The sequence below is a fragment of the Engystomops pustulosus genome, chromosome 1, assembly GCF_040894005.1.
Source record: "Engystomops pustulosus chromosome 1, aEngPut4.maternal, whole genome shotgun sequence".
Lineage (NCBI taxonomy): Eukaryota > Metazoa > Chordata > Amphibia > Anura > Leptodactylidae > Engystomops > Engystomops pustulosus.
In genome coordinates, this window is record NC_092411.1 from 244,035,099 (window position 1) to 244,061,473 (window position 26,375).

The window sequence follows — 26,375 nt, forward strand, 5'->3', positions numbered from 1 at the left end:
GTTGTGCTGGGGGTGGAGTGGCCTGGCACGGGGCGTTCCTGCCTTGCACACTACCTATAGCCAGTTATAGCAAAATTCTACTTCACGAATGACCTGGGAATCGCCCGGTGATAGTGGGGTTATATCACACGCGGATAGATGGCTCCTCACAGATCTCTAAACCACTGGTGTAGATGGCTTCATAAATGTGGGCCAATGTCTTGTCATTTATTCACTCCCCCTTTACTCTTCATGTCCCGCTCATCCATGTCAGGGACAAGGCAGGACTTGTAGAGTAATGGGGGAGTGAATAATTTATAAGAGAAGGCACTCTGGTATTGTAGCCTTGGGCTAATTTGCATAATTTTTATAACTCTGTATTGCCGAAATCACAGCATATAGAGTTGTCCTGAGAAGAATAGTTCCTCAGAAACTGCTTAGTAGTAAAACTGATGCTAGATGTCCTGTTATCACATCAGTTTATTTTCTGTAAACAAGGGACGTTTTTTTTGTCTTTAAAAACGTAGTGTCCACCAGGGGGCATATAGTGTTCAATGTAACTTCACTCACGGTCATGAATCCGTGCACATTATATTACTGCCTGTGACATTTGGTAAATTATGAATTTACTTTTACTTAGGCTTTTGCTTAAGGACAAATGATAATAAATGTAAACATGAGTCTTTATCATTGCACAATCAGCTCTATTCTCCTATTGTTTACGTCAGACAATTCATGCGCATTTGCAGAATTTACGCGCTTTAGTCACACTAGAGGAAAGGCTTTTAAGTCTTATTTTTTTTTGGTGAAAATCCCAATAGAATTCTTTTGTTAACAAATTGATAATTTGCCTCCTTTTCTGCCTAAACTGATCAGAGAGTGGGGTTTAGCAAGAAATGGCCGCAGCTTAACCCTTTCAGTACCGATGGTCATTGATGCCAGACATACCAGGTCAATTTATAACATTCTGCTACGCACTTCTTTTAATGATGATATCTCTATACTTTACATATCATGACAAATTTAACTTTGTTTTTTATCAAGACATCTGAAACTTTTAATAATTACATACTGTATATACCCGAGTATAAGCTGAAAGCCTCAAACTCGGCTTATACTCGAGTCAAGAAAAAAAATAAAGTCAAAACTCACCTTTCTGGGCCCCCCGCAGGTCTTCTCTTCTTCCATCAGCAGCGGTAGGTCCTTGCGCAGTGGTCGCACAGCTATGACAGCATCCGCTAGGCCATGTGCACAGACCTGTCACTGATCTGGAGCAGAAGCAGGAAGAGGAGCTGCCCGGGCGTCTAGAGGTGAGTACTTAGTTTATTTTTTTTTGTGCTGGGCAAACTGGGGGCTGGCTATTTACTATAGGGAGCTGGCTATATGCTAAAGGGGGGTGGCTGGCTATATACTACAGGGTCTGGCTGGCTATATACTACAAAGGACTAGCAGGCTATATCCTTCAGGGAGCTAGCTATATACAATAGGGGGCTGGCTGGATATAAACTAAAGGGATGGCAGGCTATATACTACAGGGGAATGGCTGGCTATATGCTACAGGGGGCTGGCTATATATTAAAGGGGGCTGGCTATATACTAAAGGGGCTGACTATATACTAAAGGTTGCTGGCTGTCTATATACTAAAGGGTGCTGGCTATATACTACAGGGGGATGTCGGTATATACTACAGGGGGCTGGCTACATACTACATGCTCTATTGCGCATGCACTGTACCTATGGCGCTTGCACAGTGAAGCCTTTTTTTAAACCCCTTACCAATGTGTGATGTAATAGTATGTCACACGTCGGCTCCCACTGTATAGAGAGGGCTCACCGTCTGAACCCTTCCATACAAGGTGGGTGTTTGCTGCACATTGCAGCAAACAACCATCCGTGACACCCACAATTGGTGCTGACAAGTTAACCATGTAGCTGCCGGAGGCATTTGAATCCAACGTGCCTCCATATTGGATTTGATTGCGGCCCTCACAAGGGACAGCGATCAGTTGCTATATTATCCTCGGGTCATACGATGACCCAAGGCTGTCTTGTTTTAACTAATTCATTACAATTGCATATTGCAATAAATGATGTGGTAAATCCCCATATTCTGCCATACTGTAGTATGAAAGGACATTGTAGTATCAATCAGACAACCTAGGGTTAAAGTACCGTAGGGGGTCTGAAAAAAGTGTGATTAACACATTGTAATGAATGAGGAGGAAACTATCCATATACTGCCATATTGTAGTATATCAGTATATGGTAGGATCCATAAGACAACCTAGGGTTAAAGTACCCTAGGAAGTCTGAAAAATAGTAACATTTTTTAAAAGTTTAAAAAAAATGTATAATAAAAAACCTAAAATTCCAAATGACCCCACTTTCCCTAGAACTGATATAAATATAAATAAACAGTAAAAATCATAAACAAATTAAGTATTGTCGCGTCCGAAAATTCCCAATCTATCAAATTATAATAACGTTTTTCACTGCATTTAACCCCATAACAGAAAATAGAGCCCAAAGTCGAATGACACCACTCACAGCTCACTCACTCACACCAAAGTATGAAAAAGTCCCAGAAGACGGCAAAATCAAAACATTTTTTTTTTGTACAGGAGGTTTTAATTTTTGTACAAATTTGGTATCCCCGTAATCGCACCGACCCAAAGAATAAAGTAGACCTGTCATTTGGGGCGCTCAGTGAAAGCCGTAAGATCCAAGCCCACAAGAAAACGACGCAAATGCGGTTTTTCACCATTCTCACTGCATTTGGAATTTTTTTCCCCGCTTCCCAGTACATGGCATGGAATATTAAATACCATCACTATGAAGTGCACTATGTTACGCAGAAAACAAGCCGTCACAGAGGTCTTTGCGTGTAAAAATACAAAAGTTATAATTTTTTTAAGGTGGGAGGTGAAAAATGGAAATGAAAAAACAAGCTGGGGCCAGGTCGTTAAGGGGTTAAATACCATGCTATGAAGTGCAATTTGTTGTGCAGAAAACAAGCTCTCACACAGCTATTTACATGGAAAAATAAAAAAGATATAGATTTTTGAAGGTGGGGAGTAAAAAATGGAAATGCAAAAACCAAAAAAGGCCTCGGCGTTAAGGGGTTAAAACCACAGCTTAGAAAATACTACAGGATGATTTGGGACACTAAACCGCTAGTCCGTTAGTCTGGGAGAAGAGAGGAAGGGTGAGCACTGCACACCCCTCCCCTCTCCATATAGAGCTGAGCGGCCACAAATCAGGTCAGGATTATAAGAATCTTCGGACACAAATGGATCAGACACAGTGCGGTAAGACAAATTTATCAAAAGTGGCGCAAACTGCTTCACTGGCACATGGTGTACATCGACGCTGCTATCGGAAGTATGCACACAGACGCACCTTTTTCTTTTTGGTGCACTTTTATTATACAGTGTGTGACACAATTGTGACAAGGCACAGTAATAAATGTGGCACAAACTAGAAACACGCACCAGCATGACCCTTTAGGTGCACAGTCTATGGCGGCTGCAGACTAGCCTTTGCAGCTTTGCGTCTACCTTACGGCCGCTACTTCCTGACATCTGAAATTACTCTTAGGGAAAGGATATTCAACCAAAACTGTAACCAGTTCTGATGGTGCAGACTTTCCATTATTCATCAGACTGACCTTGATAGCTGACCCTGAGCATTGTGACCTGGTTTTGAGGCAAGATATAGACTATGCCAAGTCATAGTGATATGTAACCTATATTATCAGTCCGTGTTCTACTAGAGTGTGTTGTGAACTTCAAACCGCTGATAAGGTTAATGTGCTTTAAACCGAGTACCATAAATGGTGTAAGTGACATTCATAAGTGCAGGTTCAAGATAGCCGTAGAAGTAACTGGGACTTGTCTGAGGCTGAAAATTAGTGGTTCATGACTGAGTTCTCTCAATGTACTCCATACAGATATTCAGCCTACAGCTTTCATCCTATGTATTGGTATTATTATATGTGTAGGTCAGTGGTTCTTAACCAGGGTTCTATTGAACCCTAGGGGTTTGGTGAGTCGGCCTCAGGGGTTCGTCGGCGCCATGGAGGTCAAGACACACACATATTTGATTTATCACCAAAAGAAGGGTTGTGCAGATGAAACTGGTGGGTCCGGTACCTCAAACAAGGTTAAGAACCACTGGTGTAGATTATATAAACTTTTTAGAATATTCATTGGATGGCTGAGGTAACAAGTATCATTCTTATCTGGGCTCCACCTTTTTAATGATGCCGTGGAACCACAAACACCTTGAAGCACCTTTCTGTTTGAGTCCTTACTGTGCCTTAAATTCAGATTTGGTTGTAGTGAAGCTTGGCCACAGAAGAGCATACAGAGCCATGTGCCTTACTAGGGATAAGCTTTCAATTGTCAGTCCTGGACAACTCCTTAAATGGCTCACGTGTCCGGATAATATGTCAAATGGCTTGGAATATGTAACTATGTTACTGTGTATTTTGGTATCTGTCACATTGTAATGCATAGAGGAAGTCATCCTTCCTTTTATCAGGTTGTCTCATGAAGACCACCCGGTTTAGCAGCATCTGGCGATACATTTAGCCCACAGCAGCTTTCTATGTACAGCTCAAGACTTGGGGGTTCATTAATTCATACTCCATGATATCCATAAAGAAAGTTATAAAAAAAACATAACGGAGCATGGGAACAAGATGTCCAGCGCTCAGGGCTGCTCATTATCCACGCCCCCGCACCTCCCTCTCCCATGCTCACTTTCTTTTCTAAGTGATTAAGGCTAGTGGAGAACTGCAACCGGGAGAGTAGTGCAGGTGAGTATTTCTAGTTTTTTTTTTTAAATGGTTGATTTCCTTTAGGCTGCATTCACACGGCCATTGGGGGGCGTATATACGTCCCCCATAGGCTAGCAATGAGCACATGGCGCTGTACGGTACCGTCCCCTGAAAAGAAATGTCCTATCTTTATCTGGTGCCATGCACCAAACATCGTTATGGAGAGCGGGGATGAGCAACACTACGGTACAGCGGGCACATGATCGCATGAATATAGCCTTAATCTGAGACAGACTTACCGTGATATGTTGATGAATTGGAAAAAACGATTGGGAATGTTACATAAGCCTCCACCCTTTCCCTTATAACCCCTTAAAGACCAGGCCCTTTTTCATTTTTGCATTTTCATTTTTCACTACCCACCTTCAAAAATCCATAACTTTTTTATTTTTCCATCGAGGCACTGTGTAAGGGCTTGCTTTCTGCGTAACAAATTGCACAGTGACAGTATTTACTGTTCCATGTACTGGGAAGCAATAAAAAATTTCAAATGCAGTGAAATTCGTGAAAAAATGCATTTGCACAATTTTCTTGTGGGCTTGGAGTTTACGGCTTTAACTGTTCGCCCCAAGTGACATGTCTACTTTATTATTTGGGTTGGTGCAATCACGGGGATACCAGATTTATATAGGTTTTATAATGTTTTTATACATTTACAAAAATTAAAACCTCCTGTACAAAAAAAGAATTCTTAATTTTGCCATCTTCTGGCGCTAATAACTTTTTCATGCTTTAGGTTATGGAGCTGTGGGTGGTGTAATTTTTTTTGGAACTTTTAATGATGCTTTCAATTCTACCATTTCGAGGACTGTATGGCCTTTTGATCACTTTTTATAAAAAAAATTTTATATTTGTCAAAATGGCAAAAAGTTACATCATCGTACAGAAACAGCTTGTTGAAGTAGTGGAATGAAAAATGTAAATGCAAAAAATAAAAACGAAAAAACTTTTGAAGGGCATAAACTGCATTGGTGTCCACCAGATGATAGTAAAATTTCCCAAACGTGGGGAGGATACAGGTCAGCACCCTACTTCTACCTGGTTCCTTAAGCCAGATTTTTTAACAGCAGTTTTGTGGAATTGTCTGCGTCACACCAGTGCGTTAAGCCCCCTGATCTCTGGGGTCCCATTGGACTAGGCATGTTTGTACTATTTATAGAAAAACTATGCTAACTTTTCTCAGTTTGGACAGAAAGAGAACATTTTGGTTTGAAAGAGGACACAGGCATCAAAACCCCAGCAACAAATTTATTCCTTAACCTGCATATAGGTCATAAACGATGTTTGCCAGCCAGTCCCTTTAGGTTGGGTAACCAGTGAACAGACGGATATGTAATGCAAACAAGCACAAGCTGTTACCACACCTATTGTGAATCACTATAGAAACATGTCTAGGCTTGTCTACAGATCTGTTCCATATAATATTATGTATACGAGTATATGGGTGTTATAATTAAAATATGTGCAACTTCTCATTGAAATATATTTCAAAATAATGTAATAAGACATTATTATTAGAGGGTTGACATCAATACGGTATTAGAGGGTAGGGATTTGCCATGGGTAAACCCAGCATGTAGGTCAGCATTAAGTAAGGTACAAATGTCAGACACATATATTTGAGTAACTGTAAAGGGTTTTTTCCCCACAAATCAGTAGCTCTTGGGATGTAAAACAACTTTGCCTATTATCTATGTTACCTATATGCAGTAGTTTCTTTGCTATACCCCTCAGATTATCTGATTGCTGCAATTTACACTTAATTTTTGAGTAGATTTCATGGGAGGGGAGGAGCTACGGCTCACAGAGGAGGAGGTCTTCTGACAGTGAATGTATCAGAGCTGGATGTGTACAGAACAGTGAATGCAGATGTCTCCTGCACAGAATAGTGAGGTATAAGATCTCCCCGTTCCCTATGACTCCCTCCATCCCAGTCTCTGATTCTACAGAACTTTCTCGGTCTCTCTGTAACTCATGCTGCAGCCCTTCCTCCACCTCATCGGCAGTATCAATTCTGTGCAGATAAGCTATTAACCCCTAGTGCTCACACAGCACAGGGTGCATGTAACTGGTGTACTAATGATTTCTACCACTTATAACATGTTCCCTGCTCCTCCATGTGACTAGAGCTACCAGGATGTCACCATATACATCCTATATGTGCTCTGTGCAGTGTTCACTGGATTACTTGTGGGAAACTAAATGGATTTAAAGGGGTATTCCCATCTGGACATTTACAATTAATTTCATGTATTTGCCATATGTAAACATTTCTTCAATTGGATGTTATTAAAATAATGTTTCTGTGTGAAGATAATTTCTCATAAATGTAGCCATGTTGTCCCTTAGAAACCAGATAGCTTCCTCGGATACGACCACCTCACATGCTGGCAGCGGTGGCCAGACATGCGCTATTGAATCCTGACTGACCTCCTGGATTCAGCAATCATTACCACAGGACGTCTGTGGGACATGCAGTAACTCCCGGACATTTCATATATAAAAACCTTTTGTTTCTTTGTGCAATCCCTCCAGCAGAGGTGGCCGTATCCGAGGAGTCAGTCTTGTTTCTAAGGGACCATAACACTACATTTATGAGAAACTATTTTTACACAGGTGAATTTTTTTTAATAACATCTAATTGAAGAAATGTTTATATATGGCAGATTAATGATACAGAATGGGAATGCCAACACGAGAATACTAATTTACTTTGAGAGAGAACACAAGGCATCATGGGATCTGTGGGCAAGCTAACTGGACTCAGCCTGAGGGCATAGACTGACAGATAATAGTCTCCGCCCACTTCACCTCTGGTGAGAAACATTTTCGTCAAACACTCTCAGAACAGAAAATGCCATAACTTTGGAAAGGAAAGGGCGAGCAGCAGAATATGGGCATCGTTCTGTTTGTTTTCAAGGGGGGAATCACAAAAAATAGTTTGGTAACATCACTATAGCTTTACAGTTACGCTTTCATTCAGTTTTGCACATTCCGTCATGTGATTGCCTTAAAGCAAAGCATTTTGGATTTTCCATTATGCACTCGACATCCAATGGTGAAAAAGTAAAAACACTATGTAAGAAATCTTGCATTGTTTATTTAAAGCAAGAACTAAAATTGTGGGAATATACCCTATGGTGCGTGAAAAAAAAAATTGAAAAGTTAAAATTCAAATCAGCCAGCTTTCCGTAGTTTGAAAATATAAATAAACATAATAATAAATATGTTATCCTATCCTCAGTCCTATGATTAGTCTATGTAGTGAATGCTTTAACAGAAAAAATCTGAATTTCGGAATCGACACTTTTTTGGCATATGTCAAAATGTCAACAAAATGAGGCTGTAAGTAGCTCTGTATGCCAAAGTGTGAAAAAGTTATGGGCAATACAGGCAGTCCCTGGGTTACACACAAGATAGGTTATGTAGGTTTGTAATCCCAGCCAAATTTTTTTGGTCTCTATGACAATTGGATTCTAAAAATGTTGGGTTTTCATCAGAACCAGGATTAACAATAAAGCTAAAATGCAGAAACCTTTGATAACTGTTATAGCTGTTTATTGTAGCCTAAGGCCAAAGTACAGCAAATTACCAGAGGTCCTTCTGTAACTAGAGGTCGTCTGTAAGTCGGTGGGAGACCGGCTGTATAGTGATTTTTTTAAAAATATGTTGAACATACTACAACTTATATAAAATTGTTATCTCCTTAATTGTACTGACCCAAATGATAAAGAAGAGGTGTAATTTGGGACATACAGTGAAAGTTGCAAATGGTGCAAATGTGTGTTTTCGTAAATTTCATAGCATTTGGAATTTTTTTGAAGCTTTCCAGTACATTATATGGATTCTTAAATATTTGCACTAATAATGTACAATTTGTTATGCAGAAAACAAGCCCTCATACAACGGCTTTATTTAATGAAGTATATTAGAAAGTAAATTCTGAAGGAGATCATAGTGTGTCAGAACTGAACCTAACCACTCAGCATTGCATTATATGTCTTTCCAAGTAAATTCAGTGAATATAGTCTACAGATCATCTTTAAAGGGGACCTACCGCTACCCCGGATGGAGCAGTGTTGCACTGCTAGCTGTATCAGAACCCTCCGGTAAAGCTAGAAATCACCGCTGGCCTATGGCGTGGGAGGGGCGGTCCGGGGGAGAAGCAGCGCCTCAGACCGCTCTATTCATGAATATGCCGTACCGCTGTAAACTTGATTTGACGTTACGTGGGTATGGCGCTTTAGTGTCTGCTAGCTTTATCGGAGGGTTCCGATAAAGCTAGCAATTTAACACTGCTACATCTGGGGTAGCGCTGAGAGCTGCTTACATTAGTATGCAGCGCCTACTGTGGTTTTTAAGGGTGACAGGTCCACTTTAATTTCCTAATGTAGTACCATCTGAAAAACCACCTGTTTAGGATTGCCTACAGCCAGGGCCGGATTAAAGGAGGGGCTCCTGGGGCTCGAGCCCCGGGGCCCCCACCACTTAATTTTTAAGGGGCCCCCACTAGTTTCCGACAGTCAGCAACTCTTTATGCGCAATGCGCAGCGGCACATTGCCTCCCGCAACGCACATAGGGGTCTAGGATGTCAGCTGTGTCAGTGAAATGCTGAGATCCCCATTTTCTACAGGGGATTGGTGGCTGTATACTACAGGGGGCTGGTGGCTGTATACTACAGAGGGCTGATGGCTGTATACTACAGAGGGCTGATGGCTGTATACTACAGAGGGCTGGTGGCTGTATACTACAGAGGGCTGGTGGCTGTATACTACAGAGGGCTGGTGGCTGTATACTACAGGGGGCTGGTGGCTGTATACTACAGGGGGCTGGTGGCTGTATACTACAGGGGGCTGGTGGCTGTATACTACAGGGGTCTGGCAGGCTATGAACTACAGGGGTCTGGCAGACTACATACCACAGGGGGCTGGCAGGCTATATACTACAGGGGGCTGGCAGACTATATGCTACAGGGGTCTGGCAGGCTACATACCACAGGGGGCTGGCAGGCTATATACTACAGGGGGCTGGCAGACTATATGCTACAGGGAGTCTGGCAGGCTACATACCACAGGGGGCTGGCAGGCTATAAACTACAGTGGGATGGCAGGCTACATACCTCCAAAAACATCCAAAAACGCTCTCACCTTGTGTCTCCATCTTCCCTCCCATATAGGCAGGGTCCACCTCCCACTTGTTCCAGATCTCTGTAGTTTTTGTACTTCATGGAATGAATGGAGCTCTATAAAGAACTACTGTATATACTCGAGTATAAGCCAAGTTTTTCAGCACAAAAAAAGTGTGCTGAAAAACCCTAACTCGGCTTATATTTGAGTCTATGAAAAAAGTATACTCACCTTCCGATGCTCCTACCAGCCGCCCTCCCCCCCCCCCCCCCGTCAGGGAGCCGGTGACATCACAGCTCGAGCGATGGCACCGCATGGAGAGAGGGAGCTGGAGCCGACACATCGATGGACAGAAGAGGGGGGTAGGGGGCGTGGCTTTGGAAGGTGAGTACACATTTTTCATATAGGCTAGGCATTCCTTGTGAGGGACTGCATAGTAGGGACAGGGGGCTGCTGGCTGTATACTAGGGACAGGGGGCTGCAGGCTGTATACTAGGGACAGGGGGCTGCAGGCTGTATACTAGGGACAGGGGGCTGCAGGCTGTATACTAGGGACAGGGGGCTGCAGGCTGTATACTAGGGACAGGGGGCTGCAGGCTGTATACTAGGGACAGGGGGCTGCAGGCTGTATACTAGGGACAGGGGGCTGCAGGCTGTATACTAGGGACAGGGGGCTGCTGGCTGTATACTAGGGACAGGGGATGCTGGCTGTATACTAGAGACAGGGGATGCTGGCTGTATACTAGAGACAGGGGATGCTGGCTGCATACTAGAGACAGGGGATGCTGGCTGTATACTAGAGACAGGGGATGCTGGCTGTATACTAGACACAGGGGATGCTGGCTGTATACTAGAGAGGGGATGCTGGCTGTATACTAGAGAGGGGATGCTGGCTGTATACTAAGGATAGGGGATGCTGGCTGTATACTAGGGACAGGGGGCTACTGGCTTTATACCAGGGACAGGGGGCTACTGGCTGTATACCAGGGACAGGGGGCTACTGGCTGTATACCAGGGACAGGGGGCTGCTGGCTGTATACTAGGGACAGGGGGCTGCTGGCTGTATACTAGGGACAGGGGATGCTGGCTGTATACTAGGGATAGGGGATGCTGGCTGTATATTAGGGACAGGGGGCTGCAGGCTGTATACTAGGGACAGGGGGATGCAGGCTGTATACTAGGGACAGGGGACTGCAGGCTGTATACTAGGGACAGGGGACTGCAGGCTGTATACTAGGGACAGAGGGCTGCTTGCTGTATAATAGGGACGGGGCTGCTGACTGTATACTAGGGACAAGGGCTGCAGGCTGTATACTAACTGGGGGGCAGGAGCTGCAGGCTGTTTACTGGGGGGCAGGTGCTGCAGGCTATATACTGGGGGCCAGGAGCTGCAGGCTATATACTGGGGGTCAGGAGCTTCAGGCTATATACTGGGGGGGCAGGGGCTGCAATCTATATACTGGGGGGGCAGGTGCTGCAGGCTATATACTGGGGGGGCAGGGGCTGCAGGCTATATACTGGGGGGCAGGGGCTGCAGGCTGTATACTGGGGGGCAGGGGCTGCAGGCTATATACTAGGGGCAGGGGTTGCAGGCTATATGCTGGGGGCAAGGGCTGAAGGCTGTATATTGGGGGCAGGGGCTGCAGGCTGTATACTGGGGGCAATCACTTGCTGGCTGAATACTACATGGGGGTGGCAGGCAGTATACTGGGGGCAGGCTGGGACCAATGCATTTCCCATCCTCGGCTTATACTCGAGTCAATAGTTTTTTCCAGGTTTTTTGTGATAAAATTAGGTACTTCGGCTTATACTCGTGTATATACGGTAATAATGCAGCAGATAAAGTACACTCCTCTATAGAAGAGAACCCTGGTTACATAAAAGAACCTTACTTTTTTATCCTTAAATACTATTTACTATATATATGGGCCAGGTTGAATGGTAGGAAACACTCGGCAGTCTACTTTGTGTAGAAGATAAGGAGAAGTATCTGCAGTCTCTGTGCACACACATATACAATCCCTGGCCTCTGGCCAGCCTTGTTCTCAGCAATGTGATCCCTCCTCCAGAGCAGCGTCATCACAGGGAATAGGGTATATGAGAAGCTGCCTCAGAGAGAAGAGAGTCACAAGTGCAGGAACACCATCAAGAAGAAGAAGGGAAAGACCTGAAATAGAAGGGTAAGACCTAAAGAAGGGAAAGACCTGAAGAAGAACATAAGACAACATACAAAGAAGAATAAGTATGTATCTCATCCCAGATTTCTCCAAGGAAACATGGATCCTGCTCTTCATCCTGCTGGCACTTCTCACCTAGTAAGATTTCTTTCCAAGTGTTATATCTATGTCCTTACAGTCATGGATGGTGAATCATTAGGTATATATCCCTATTGTACTATAGAGCAGCAGTTACGGTACAGAACCATGTGCACATCTATTCTATAATAATGTATCCTCTCTTCTATCAAGAGTTAATATTATGCTTATTCTTAGCACAAGACCTTACATTAGTTTCCTCTTTGTAAATATGTACATTTCCACAGGATTTTGGGTTTTCCCACACAATTATCCAACGTTGATACATGACATATAGTTAACCAGCAGTTTCTGTAAACATATACAGATAGTTGGCGTTTTGCCTAAAAGCATTTCTAGGAATAAGCTATCCCCCCTCCCCCTCCCTTGGATAGATGACATCCGTTCCTCTATGTAAATGTTAAAATTAACAATTCTCTGCAGACAGGGCACATTATTCCTGTGTGTATCTACCTCCCTGGTAATGGGGCCTCCCTTTAGCATTACTGTTGTGTACTTTCTCCAACACACGCCTTTAACCCTTTCATAAATATTTCATGATACTTTGCATTATGTTCATGCATCGACAAAAACACAAATATTCACAGATTCTCAGTAATACTTGGGAATATATTAAATGCCATTTATTTAATAATAATTTACAGTTACAGTTACATAAAAAAAGATTGGACACTAAGGAAATATGTGAAACAGTGTAAGTACCTGCATATAAAGAGGAAAGTTCTTACAAGAAATAAAACATTATTTAAAGGTAATCTAAAGGGAAATAATAGCCTTTTGTTTGGACACCTCTTTAATAATTTCAGAAATTAAACTGCTAGTGGCATGTTATATAATATGAAGAAATACATTTATTTATATGTTAAATTTACCAGTGCATTAATACATGTGTTAACTAAATGTTAACATGTATGTTAACGTTGCATTATCAATTCCGTTTTGTAAGCGCAAATGTTAACAGCAATTTAATTAGGCAAATCTCTCTTCAGCTTTTTAAAACACATGCGTTAAACGCCACGTGTGACCGCACACTCAGGCGCAGATTAGATGCTCTGGATTTTCTTGACCGCTGCAGCCAATCAACCAGCATGTCCCAGCATGAATGATTGCTTGGCTGCAATAACCTTGAAGATGTACAGCCTATACAAAGATCAGGTATGTAATGTTTTTATTTTATATAAAATGTGCTAGATTAATTTTCTCGGTCAGTGTTAATGGATCAACTGGTGGATAAAATAAGATTGTCTTTTAGTGAGTTTGTGATACAGAGATCTCAAATTGTAAAACATCATTACACAAATATATTTTTCTGTTTTCTTTGCAGTTACGGGATCTGGCCATACAGATTTTTCAACAAATATGGAATACCTGGTCCTAAGCCCCTGCCATTTATTGGAACTTTTCTTGAAAACAGAAATGTGAGTATAAGACACAAATTTCCACGCTTGTTCTGAAGTTTGTTACAGTGTATCAGTTAGGGTAAAATAAATAAAGAAAAAATAAAAACAATAAACAGACATGTGCTGTACTCCCTCTACATATACCATGATATTCCTCTGTATAGAGTACGTGTATACAATATGTACGCATTATGTGACGGAACATAATAAAGCATCCTCAAATGACCTTTGGTCAGGCTACATGCCACAGAAATCAGTATATTCAGAACTTCCTGGATGGATTATAGATAGTAAGGTAGAGTATTGTTAATGATTTACCCGAAATATAACAGCACATAAAAGTGACAGCCAGTGGCGTAACTTGAAGCTGAAGGGCCCCAGTGCAAAGTTTGGAGCAGGTTCCCGGCTATAATGTATGGATTTTAGTACTAGTCTTCTCATATGGGAAAGTGACACCTAATGGGCCCCCTAAGCCTCTCGGGCCCGGTTGCAACCGCACCCTCTGCGCCCCTCAAGTTACGCCCCTGGTGACAGCTCATGTAGTAGGGAGCAGTGAACAGAGTATAAGTAGTAGTGATTGTACAGTTGGGGATATGGTGAAAAACCTGTGGTGTGATGCTGCTTACACTGGAAGGTGCCAAAACTTAAAATGGCTAGTTTCTGTTGCAGCAAATTGCATTCAGCAAGGTAGGGGGCAGAGTTCACAGATACTATTATCCCCCCACCCCCCTAATATGATATTAAGGACCTATTCTGTGAATCAGTTATTTATTATTATTATTTTAGCCCAGAAACTTATTTTATATATGAAGGTTCTCCCTTATGGTGTTTGCGTTTTGTGATGACGGTGACATATTGCTTTATAAATATGCAATTACAACAAGTTACAACCAGCTAGAACTAATAATGTTCTTATGTGCACAATTACTATTATTTCTGCTCCCAGTAAAGTACCGATCCCTTTTATTTATTTTCAGGGAGTTTTTGAATTTGACTTTGAATGCTTCAAAAAATATGGAAAAATATGGGGGTAAGTTCCCACTATGTGTTAACGAAGCAGTAATAGTGTTATTGTTATTGAGCGATAATGTTGTTTTCATTGTGTATTTCCTATATTTCATAATAATCTGTTTATCTGCTTCTGTAGATTACACACAGCCCAAAGTCCCATATTATTAATATAACTTACAAATTACTGTTTGCTTTTCACTGTGGGTTGGCAAAGTATTTGATAGGTGGAGTATACAGTATTTATACAGTATTTATTTACTCTCAATGGGCACAATTGTTCTTGTCCCAGCCTGTCCTCCAGTCTTTCTAAAGCTTTGGACTACATGTCATCCACAACAGCTCTGTGCACTGTAATTTGTAAAGGTCGCATAAGGTCACTTATACATGGCTGTATTTTTCATCAGTATGTGTACAGAAAACCAGCAAAACTGGTCATGGTCCAGGAATTGTAACTTAACCATGCCCTACATCTCCCTTGTATTGTCGCCTCCACCCTCATATTGCAGCTCCCTGCCCTCTCAATTATAATGTGGTCCTTTGTCCTATCTCATACTGTGGCTCCCTGTCCTCACTAATACAGTGGCCCCATCCTCTCATACAGGGACCCCCTGTTCTCTCTCATATTGTGGCCCCCTCTTCTCATATTGTGGCCCCCTGTCCTGCCTCATATTGTAGTTATTACACAAAAAACATTGCTACTTACCTTTCCTCGTTCCCCCGCAGTCCTGCTTCCTCTTCTCCCAGGCTCTGTGATGTTCAGAGGAGGGGCAGGGGCCTGCTGAGGGGCAGAGCTACCACCATACATCTATTCTGTATAGTACAGTGATACGTGTGGAAGCAGCAGAAGCTGATCCCACCTCCTGCTCCTGGTCACTAAACATCTCTTGTGAGTCAGGACTGGGACTAGGAGGTGGGACAACCCAGGAGATGGCGGCAAATTCTACCAGCCGCCCCGGACGGTACGACAGCACCAAAAACCCGAGACTGTCCTCCCGAATCCAGGATGTTTGGGAACTATGCATGCCTAGTATGCCAGAAGACTGGCATGCAAAGCATGATATATTTCCCCTATAAAGTTAGGTGAAACCTGACTAATATCCATTATGTTCCCATTAACCCCTTGCTACAAACCACCTTAATAGCACGTAGTATGTATGGAGAAGTCTCACAGGATGAGTCATCTTCATATAGCCCAGGTGTGTACAGCATGTTGCAGGTTGCTGATTGTTGCAGGTACCGATTACTTAACAATTTATATTCTTTGTTGGCAACACTTAAATACTAGCGTCGCTTGTGCATCTCCATCTTAGCACCTCCTTTGGTGTCATCTTTTGCTATGACAGCCCAGAGTCTCTATGACACTCCAGGGTTTGTCATTTGCATAGATCTGTACAGATGACTAGCAAAATGCCCATCTACTGCAATACAGTTGTATTGGAGTATATAGTATTATAGTATGAGCAATCAGACCCCCTAGGGCTAAATTACCCTAGGGGGCCTAAATAAAATTAATTTTTTTTTAAAAAAAGTTCAAATCACCTCCCTTCCCTATATTGAAAATGAAAATAAATGCCACATCCCAAAAGTCCCAATCTATCAAAATATAAAAATGATTACTCCCAGCGAATACTTAAAGGGAATCTACCACTACGAATCTACCTATAAAGGTAGAACGGGTGGTAGGGGCATGTATTGGACATGAAGATAGCCCTTTTTAGAGCTAATCCTCACGTCCCGCTATCTTTTTAAAATCTTCATTGCCCCAATTTTTAAATTTTCTAAAGAGGCTACTGGGACGAAGAGTAGCCAGACATGAGGCTAAACGTCGCGGCTACTCCACTCCCCGGTAGCCTCTTTGTGCCTCCAACCCTGACATCTTCAGCTGCGTGCCCTCATCCAAGAAGCCGGTGTTCTGCGCATGCGCAGTAGCTCCATCTTCGGAGCAGTGGCTGCGCAGCCGTGGGCCTGCGTACTGTGCATGTAGCTGCGCGCCGAAGATGTCAGAGTAGGAGGAACAAAGAGGCTTGGAGTAGCCGCGACGTGTAGCCTCAAGTTTTTAGCAAGTTAGGTTCCAGGATTATTAAATTACATATTAGGCAGGAGGAATCTATCTTCAGAAGGTAGGTTTCCTTTAAGGCTTCTAGTGGCCATTGGTAAAATCTATAATCTTTGATTTTATTTTGTACATGGTATTTGGACATGACATCTATTTAGCTTTACATAATTTTACACTTATTTAACTAACATATGATACTTTGTGGATTAAGACGGCCATGGACCCTGAACTGTATAAAATTTGTCAGCCATTACAAGTCTAATTATTTAATGGGATTTACTTAGGAAAGGAGACAGTCCCTTCTGTCCACTTCTGTTCTGCAGCTTGATGACAAAGGTCCTGGAAATAGCCTGGTATAAGTCTGTGTTGATATCATCATTAGGTGGTCATGGGCCCTGTTATATTTGCCCTTAGAAGCCTTGGGCTCCGGGCAGCCGCCCAGACCAACTATATTATAATCCGCTATTGCTTTGTGAATACACATAGGCTATATGAGCTTAACTTTTTCTTGGAAGATGAATCTTTGAATCATAATGAGTCTACAAGTTGTATTCATAACACTAAATGTGAACACCTATTTTCTGTACCAGGTTCTACGATGGGAAACAGCCAGTACTTGCAGTTATGGACCCAGGTATCATTAAATCCATTCTAGTTAAGGAATGCTACACTATCTTTACAAACAGAAGGGTAAGTTCTATTAACAAATATATTGTTGTTTCACTTCTGGTGAATCTGGAATTTTCTATTGTATCTATATTATTTAAATGTTTGGTTTTTCAGAATTTTGGCCTTAATGGACCTCTTAACTCTGCAGTATCAATTGCTGCTGATGACCAATGGAAGAGGATAAGAACGGTGTTATCACCAACATTCACCAGTGGTAAACTAAAGCAGGTAAAATGTAAAGAGATACAATAGACATGCCTATAAGCAAATGTCCCCTTTCCAACAATATATTCTACACTATACTATATTAAAAAAACAAGCAAATAACTGTATACTACACATGTTAATTGTGTGCAAATGAATGAATAAACCATCTCTTGCCATTGTTACAGATGTTCCCTATAATAAAACAATACGGAGATCTTTTAGTGAAGAATGTTCAGAAGAAAATTGATAACAAAGAATTCATGGATATGAAGAAGTAAGTACAAAGCCGAACTACGGTTTATATATAGTTAGGTCTGTAGAGCAGATTCCTGTACATAGATTATACAAATGGGTCTTTGTTGAATGTATCAATTTTACATTTTTGTAACTTTAATTTCTGTAATTTTTGCTTTTCCAGCATGTTTGGAAGCTACAGCATGGACATTGTCCTGAGCACATCCTTCAGTGTGAATGTGGATTCACTGAACAATCCCAATGATCCATTTGTAGCAAACGGAAGGAAACTTTTCTCCTTCTCATTTTTAAATCCCCTCTTCTTAACAACTAGTAAGTGAATAATCTATTCAGATCTACAAATATATTTGGTAAGACTTGTCAAATGGTGAAGGAAGAGCAAAGCATTTTAATACGGCTACCTGCATGCAAATGTTGTAACATTGGTTATAAAAAAGCAATGTTACCATCGTTTTTTTAACGTCCGGTTTACATTAATCTGACTTTCTTTTTTTTCAATGGATCTTCATGAACTACAGTCATGAAGGGATTAATCCATTATAAAGTATTTCATTCAGTGTGCCAAAAAACAAACAGTACATGGCCTGCACCTGTCATGCTCCTCTGTCCAACCTATCCAACCTGTCACCTCTCCTGAAACTTGGGCTCCTTTCACACAAATGTGTGAAGGACCGATATCTGGCCGCACAGTTTGTGGCCGGATATAGGTCCCCTTAGAAGCCTATGGTGTCCGACCGCAGTGCGGTGAGCATGTGTGCTCCATCTTTTCTGTGTTTACAGCTGGGCGCCATGCCTTTCTATGGAGAGGAGAGGGGTTAGCAGTGCTCATCCCTCCGCCTCTCCAGTGGAACCTGTGCTACACCCAGGTCCCCACCAGGGAGCACCACATGTTCATGTGGAAGTAGCCTTAAAGGGGTATTCTCGTCTGGACATTTAGTTTGATAAATCTGCCATATGTAAACATTTCTTCAATTAGATGTTATTAAAAAAAATATTCCTGTGTGAAGATAATTTCTTATAAATATAGTCATTTTATCCCTTAGAAACGGGATGGCTTCCTTGGATACGGCCACCTCTGCTGGAGGGATTTCACAAATAAACAAAAAGTCTTTGTATATGAAATGTCCAGGAGTTACTGCATGTCGCACAGCCGTCCTGTGGTAATGATCGCTGAATCCAGGGGGTCAGGCAGGACTTAATAGCGCATGTCTGGCTACTGCTGCCTAAATGTGACGTGGTCGTTACCGAGGAAGCTATCTCATTTCTAAGGGACAACATGACTACATTAATGAGAAATTATCTTCACACAGGAACATTTTTTTTGATTACACCCAATTGAAGAAATGTTTACATATGGAAGATTAGTGATGTGAGTGCCCAGACGAGAATACCCCTTTAAGTAAATATCAGTTTCAGAAGGTCTTTTCTTAGACCTTTGTAAATATCTACATAAACCAGTTGAGAGGTGTCCATACACAATACGTCACAGTCCTAATCAGTCAGTGCTCACTGTTCTATACTTTCTAGGATCTTATCCCAGAAACATGAGGAATGGTCATGCTCAGTTGTATCTATAAGGAACAACAGATTTCCAACATAATGGGAGGTATTTATTATCGGCTTTCAAACAGAAAGCTGGCAAAACATTTTTTGCCCTGTGCAGCGTCTGTTGCGCCTTATTTATGAAGTGTCAGCGGCACAATATTGGTGCTTTTCCAACACTCACAACTTCTTCATTCTTTTTTTGTATGCAAAATTCTGGCGCTGCTTGACAATCCAACACTTTTCTGGCACATCTAATTTTGGCTGGTCTAGGGAGTTCTATTTCACCTTCATGAATGGGGACACAGTTCCAAACCTTTTTTTTTCTTAAGCCAATTCATTATTCCTTTACGCCACAAACTTAAATCCCACTGAAAATTATAGCACGCTACTGGTGCCCAATTTGATAAATGCCTGACAACGTTTACTTTTTTTGTATTTTAAAGGGAAATTCATGTATTTACTAATACAGAAAAGTCAAAAGCTATAATGTTTTGACACTCTACTCAGAAGACATAGTTCTTTATCATAGGTCAGTGATAGCCAACCCATGATACACACGTCAGAGGTGACACGCAAAGACATTTTGCCGACACGCAGCTGACAGCACCCAGAGGCAGGGTTACCCTACTGCTTGGAGGCCCGCTGTTCTTGCCCCTCTCCAGCGTCTGGATGCTGACGCTTTCAGCTAGCTGCTCTGGCTTCACTACCTGACAGTGTCAGCAAACAGAGGCGGTGCAACAGCTACAGCTCTGCACTAAGTTTATGCGGACTTGCACCTAGACAGCTGGGAGCACTAGAACTGTGTTCCACATTTGTCCTGTCAGTGACACAGCTGGACCAAAATCCATTCCAGTGACTCCAGAGGGGATAGGAGAGTCATCTCAGGAGTGTGTGCTCCTTACACCCCAACCATTACCTTACAGTGGCTAACAAAATCTCACCCTGCTGCCAGTGCACCCACCACACTGACTGCTCAGCAATACTAGAGCCAGAGAACCTTTTTTTTTTTTATCAGCGCTACAAATATCACAAAATTATGGATTTTTCTAGACATGACACACTACTCGAAGGTTGGCCATGACTGTCATAGATTGTAAGTTCATTCAAACAGGAATGTCACTCCTATGGTTTTATATGACTGTGCTATTTCTCTATAATTTCTGATTTTTTTATCTATATGTATCTGCAATGGGTTGCAGAATATGATGGTGCTACAGAAATAAAGATTTAATATTATTATAAGACACAAACACTTCGTAGTAATATAACCATGTTATATTTTGAAACCAGCCTATGTTACTGACATAGTTATTCTGCAGTGCAGATTGTGGAGAAACGTGAATTAGAGAAGAACTTTGATCTCTGGTATTGGTCTTCTCTATACTCTTACACCAATTTATATGGGGCCCAGGACACACTTAATCCAGTTACTTAATCCACTTCCCGTTTTATCTGCATCTTTATTCTAAATGTTGTGTTTCTCTTACAGTTTTGTTTCCGTTTCTGATTCCTCTTTTGGAGAAAATGAATTTCTGCTTCCTACCCTTAAGTGTTCTCAACTTTTTTCAAGATGCCATAACAAGCATTAAGAAAAACAGACAGAAAGGAACTCACTCAGTAAGTGAATTTTACTTACGACTGTTGAATATTGTATGAAATTGGCTCCTGTTCTTCTTCATTTAAATGTTATGGTAAATGTATTACAAATACGGTTATTTTTCCACTGATATTTAAATATGTGTAATCTACATCAAAAGGTTTGTCAGATTCTAAAACCCCGCTGCTTGAATGCAATGCTACCCATTCCACCGCCAAACCTCTGCAATATTTCTTTTTTTAAAGGCTTTATTTATAACATTTTTAAAGAGAACAGTAAAATATGCAACCAAAGTTGTACAAAAATACACAGACATTGCAAGTAACAATGGCAAGCATAAAGTCACGGAAATGACAGATATAGAACTGAATAATAAATGTATTATCATTCATGATGGTATGAATACATACACATTCCAAAGCAACATTTCTAAATGGAAGACATAGGATTACAAACACTGGCATGTAAATCGAAAACATAATTGTTATTCTTGCTTGCTCTGATCTTTTCTTTTAGGATCGAGTAGATTTTCTACAACTTATGGTAGAAGCTCAAGCTAAGGAAAACAATGCAGAACATGGATATAAAGGTATATTCTGCATATGTCCAAAATGGTGTCCCGTATACGCCCCCAACACACAATGCCTGCAGACCACTGACAGTGCACTACAGTATTAATGAACAGAACCTCAACATTTTTCATGAAGAATGGCAGCTATTGTTGTCTATATAGTGCAGCATAGGGTATAACTGGGATCACTGGAAACAGCTAGCACAATGAAACTCTTCAAACTATATAGATGCTGTTATCAGGCAAAGTACATAACTCTAATAGGGCTTGTGGTGGATGAGAGGCCTAACTGCACTACAGTGCTGGACCAGGGGAAGAGTGGGCTCTCCAGTCCAGCTAATACATTTTTATACCAGTAGGACAACCCCTTTAAGGGAGGTTTCCAGCCCCACAGTTTATTTCCAGTGTCCGGTTGTGGGAGGGTTTCATACCTGGACCCCTTCCAGATCAGCGGTTGCAGACACCCTCCAATAACAGAAGCTATACAGGGCATGGAACTTGAAGAAGACATATCCATCCATTGTATTGCACCCGTGCCAGGGTACTACAGCTCAGATGCTATTATCATACTCCAACACTATACAGTGGATGATGCTTCCTGTTTCCGGCAATGTCCCCTATAGCTTGGGGGACCTTAGGCCACCTCTATCCTCTGGGGTTCACATTTCTGCCACATAACTCACAGGGAATTCTAGAACTGTGCAATACTTTTCTTATTTCCCATTGTATGACCCCTCACTTATGTAACTGTGCATTGTATATTGTGTTATGCAGAATTGACAGACACTGAGATAATGGCTCAGGGACTTATCTTCATTATTGCTGGTTATGAGACCACCAGCACCACCCTTATGTTTGTGGCTTACCATCTGGCAACTCATCCCGATGTTCAAACCAAACTTCAGGAGGAAATTGATACCTTTCTTCCTAATAAGGTAGAATCATTATGTTATAACATGTTGCTAAATGTCTAGTGGTGAACATATACAGTGTTTCAGCTGTAAATCAGACTTCAGGGCGATGTGGAGTAAACTAGGAATAGATAAGCAATGTTCTCATTCCCTGCAGGCTCCTCCAACATACGAGGCTCTGGTGCAGATGGAATACCTTGAAATGGTGCTACACGAAACCTTGCGCCTTTACCCTGCAGCTGGGAGAATTGAACGTGTTTGTAAAGCAACAACTGAGATCAACGGAGTGACTATCCCCAAGGGTGTAGTGACTGTGATCCCTGCCTACGTGCTGCACCGGGACCCCGAAATCTGGTCCGACCCAGAGGAATTCCGCCCTGAAAGGTATCAGATATGGAAGTGTTTACTGTGAGCAGGGGTGTAACTAGCAGAAGCAGGGACCCCTACCCTATAATATATATATATATATATATTATGCATATTTGTCTACTTGAACATTTCTACACATACACATATTTATGCACTGATATATACATTTATACACATATGTCCCAGTAGCTGTTGACCACATAGGGCAGTGGTTCTCAACCTTTGGAATGCTTTGACCCCGTAATACAGTTACTCATGTTGTGGGGACCCCAAACCATGCGATTTGCAGTAAAAACACAATAAAATTGCAGCTCCAAAGGCTTTAGGTGACCCCTGTGTTTTGGTCGTTCGACCCCTGCTGGGGTCACGACCCACAGGTTGAGAACCACTGACATAGGGGAAGTACACAGCAGGAATTAGAGCTGAATGATCCTTCTGCTGTCATCTTCCTCTCCCCAGACATTTCTTATCTGAACTGCTGATTCATGTTATGTACTGTTGAAGATGTGCTCTGTTATATACATATTATACTGTGCAATGTGCAGCTTAATACGTATGTAATGGTGCACATCCTCCATTCTTTAGTGTGTCAGGTTGGATGATGGGGCCCACTAACACTGCCGGCCCCATAACAACTGCTATGGCTGCTACCAATGTAGTTACTGGGAGCTATAATAATGGACTTCCACGTGTCCATATAAAGCCTTTACATCCTGATAACATATGTTCTAGGTCCTATGACTTTTTATGCATCAGCTTTCAAGTATTCAGTGATTACATCTTAAGAACAAGTAATGCATGATCAGTGTTAGCACAGAAACCTGTGTAAAGCCCCTTTGCTCTTAGTTCCCATGTAATGTCACATATGTCCTTTTCTAAATGTATGTATCTGAATATGGGATAAATGTCCACTGCCTTATATACAGCTTATGCGCTGACAGTACAGACACATTCTCACCACTGATTTCCTTGTATTCTGTGTAAAATGTTTGTCTTTAATTTTTTTACTTACAGATTTAGCAAGGAGAACAGGGAATCACAAGACCCGTACTGCTTCCTACCCTTTGGGGCTGGACCTAGGAATTGCATAGGAATGAGATTCGCCATGATCAACATGAAATCCGCCATCACCCTGCTGCTGCAGAACTTCTCTTTCCGAACATGCAAAGAGACTCCAGTAAGAGATGCGTATAGGATGGCAGAATTTCAGCTAGAGAGAGGCTAAATATTATTAAGTATGGATGTAGCTAAGCAAAGAAAATTGTACAAGAATTCTGGTAAAAATGCTGTGGGACAGGGGTGACAAAAAAGCAAGTGCACTTACCCTGCTTCTGCTCGGTGTGCACTGGTACCTCTGGTCTTCACACTTCTGGCCTGACCTGAAGTACAAGGGTTACAGAATCCACCTCAGCCGGTGGTGGACGTCACTTGTGACGTAATTGGAAGTGACTTCCTATGGTGTAACAGGCCACACATTGGCAAAATCAGGTCACAGGGGGAAGGGGGGTGCCCGTGAAGTTGCAGCACGGAGGGGCTCTGGTAACACCCTAAGACCGGCGACACACGTGGCGCTTTGTCTGCGCTTGCAAACGCAAACGCAGATAAAGTTGCGCCCAGCGGGGCGGGCCTCGGCCCGATCGCGTTGGCGTTTCTATGGAAACGTCTGCGATCGGGAACGAGCCACCGGTGTTTCGCGTTAAATTAACGCAAAACACCGGCGGCTCGTTCCCGATCGCAGGCGTTTCCATGGAAACGTCGATGCGATCGGGCCGAGGCCCGCCCTGCTGGGCGCGACTTTGTTTGCGTTTGCAAGCGCAGACAAAGCGCCACGTGTGGCGCCGGCCTAAGGATCCCTTCAGGCTCAATAGCATAATTATCATAGTTAATTTTAGAAGGAAGGAGGCCATGATTAACAAATATAAGAAGATTACCACAATCACGGTGCCTGGATCTATAAGGAAGTGTCCCTGGTTTCTCATGATGATGATACCAATCTTAACCTTTTACGTCTTATGTTGCAGATCCCACTGGAAATTGACACCAGAGGATTCCTAAAGACAACAAAACCAGTTATACTAAACCTTGTCCCACGAGAAGCTCAGGAAACTAAAAATTAGACCCTGCAGTTGGCTGCGGATGGTTACTGATACCTGTAGTATATGCAGCACATGTGAATGGAGACCAGTACAATATACAGAAAGCATTATTCTACTGACAGATATCAGAACCAAATCTACAGCACTGGGGGCCTACAATTGCTATGTATATCACTAAAGGAAAGTAACTGTACAGAGAATGTGTTTCCTGACCACTGTCCAGCAGATAATAGTCCCTAAATGCAGAATGTATGCAGCACATGAGCAGAGCCCCATCCCCACCTACAGCCTGTGCCCTACATAATGATGGGGACAGGGCACTTCTATTGAGTTTAATAACAAACAATGTACACATTCAGAGTTCGGTCACACATTGCGTTTAACGCATGTGTTTAAGAACGCATTGCAAAAGCTAAGAGATATTTGCCTAATGAAACAGCTGTTAACACTTGCGTTTACAAAATGCAAATGTTAACCCTTGCGTTAATGCAACGTTAACGAATGTGTTAACAATGTGTTGACTGTTGTGTTTTTCTAACAAACGTGTTAACAGCTGTTTAATTAGGCAAATCTCCCTCCAGCTGTTGCAATGTGTGACCGCATTCTCACGTTGCGTTTTGGCCTGCGTATTCATTGCGTTTGAAACGCATTACAACAGCTGAGGAGGGGTGATTTGCCTAATCACATTACTGTTAACATTTCCATTTACAAAACGCATCCTAAATGCGATGTTAATACATGTGTTAACGCATATGTTAACATTGCGTAGACAAACATAAACAGTAATGCAATTAGGCAAATCACCTCTCATCAGCTATAATGTGTTTCAAACGCAAATAAAAACGCAGGCCAAAACGCAACGTGTGAATGCGCCCTCAGTGTTGCATTCGGACAGGGTCAAAAAAACACATTCTTCTATACCATACAATGTAATCTAAAGAAACCAATAAAGACTACACCAAGTTGCCTTATGTTTCATACATTTGTTTCTTAGTCGCACTAGCATGGATGAATGTATATTTAAAGGGGTTGTCTACTTTTAGGAAATAATTGAAATTGTGTAATAAAAAGTTAGACAATTTTCCAATACCATTTCTGTATCAATTCTTTGTGTTTTTTTTTAGATGTCTGCTTTCTACCCTTCTTTAGAAAGCTTCATTGTTTACTTCCAGTGGATAATAATCTGTCCATGGTCATGTGATGTCACACACTGGTGGGAGTAATCAGACCTGTGTAATATAACGAGCCGTGCACCTGTGTGACATCACATGACCAAGGACAGATTTCTATCCACTGGAAGTAAACATAGAAGCTGATGGAATGACAACAAGCAGAGATCTTGAAAACTGCAAGGAATTGATACACAAACTATCTTGGAAAATTGTAAAACTTTTTAGCGCTCAAATAATTACACTGATATCCTGAG

General features: G+C 41.9%; 1 protein-coding gene across 1 annotated transcript; it reads left to right on the forward strand.

Moving 5' to 3' along the window:
* Window positions 1–12,051: 12,051 nt before the first annotated feature.
* Window positions 12,052–25,916, forward strand: LOC140076672 (cytochrome P450 3A24-like). The gene is made up of 13 exons (XM_072123309.1): window positions 12,052–12,262; window positions 13,587–13,680; window positions 14,640–14,692; window positions 17,320–17,419; window positions 17,513–17,626; window positions 17,791–17,879; window positions 18,024–18,172; window positions 20,895–21,022; window positions 21,519–21,591; window positions 22,348–22,508; window positions 22,642–22,868; window positions 23,868–24,030; window positions 24,875–25,916. Exons 1-13 carry the CDS (start codon window positions 12,192–12,194, stop codon window positions 24,968–24,970), a joined length of 1,518 nt encoding a protein of 505 aa, XP_071979410.1. The 5' UTR covers window positions 12,052–12,191; the 3' UTR covers window positions 24,971–25,916.
* The last annotated feature ends 459 nt before the right edge of the window (window positions 25,917–26,375 follow it).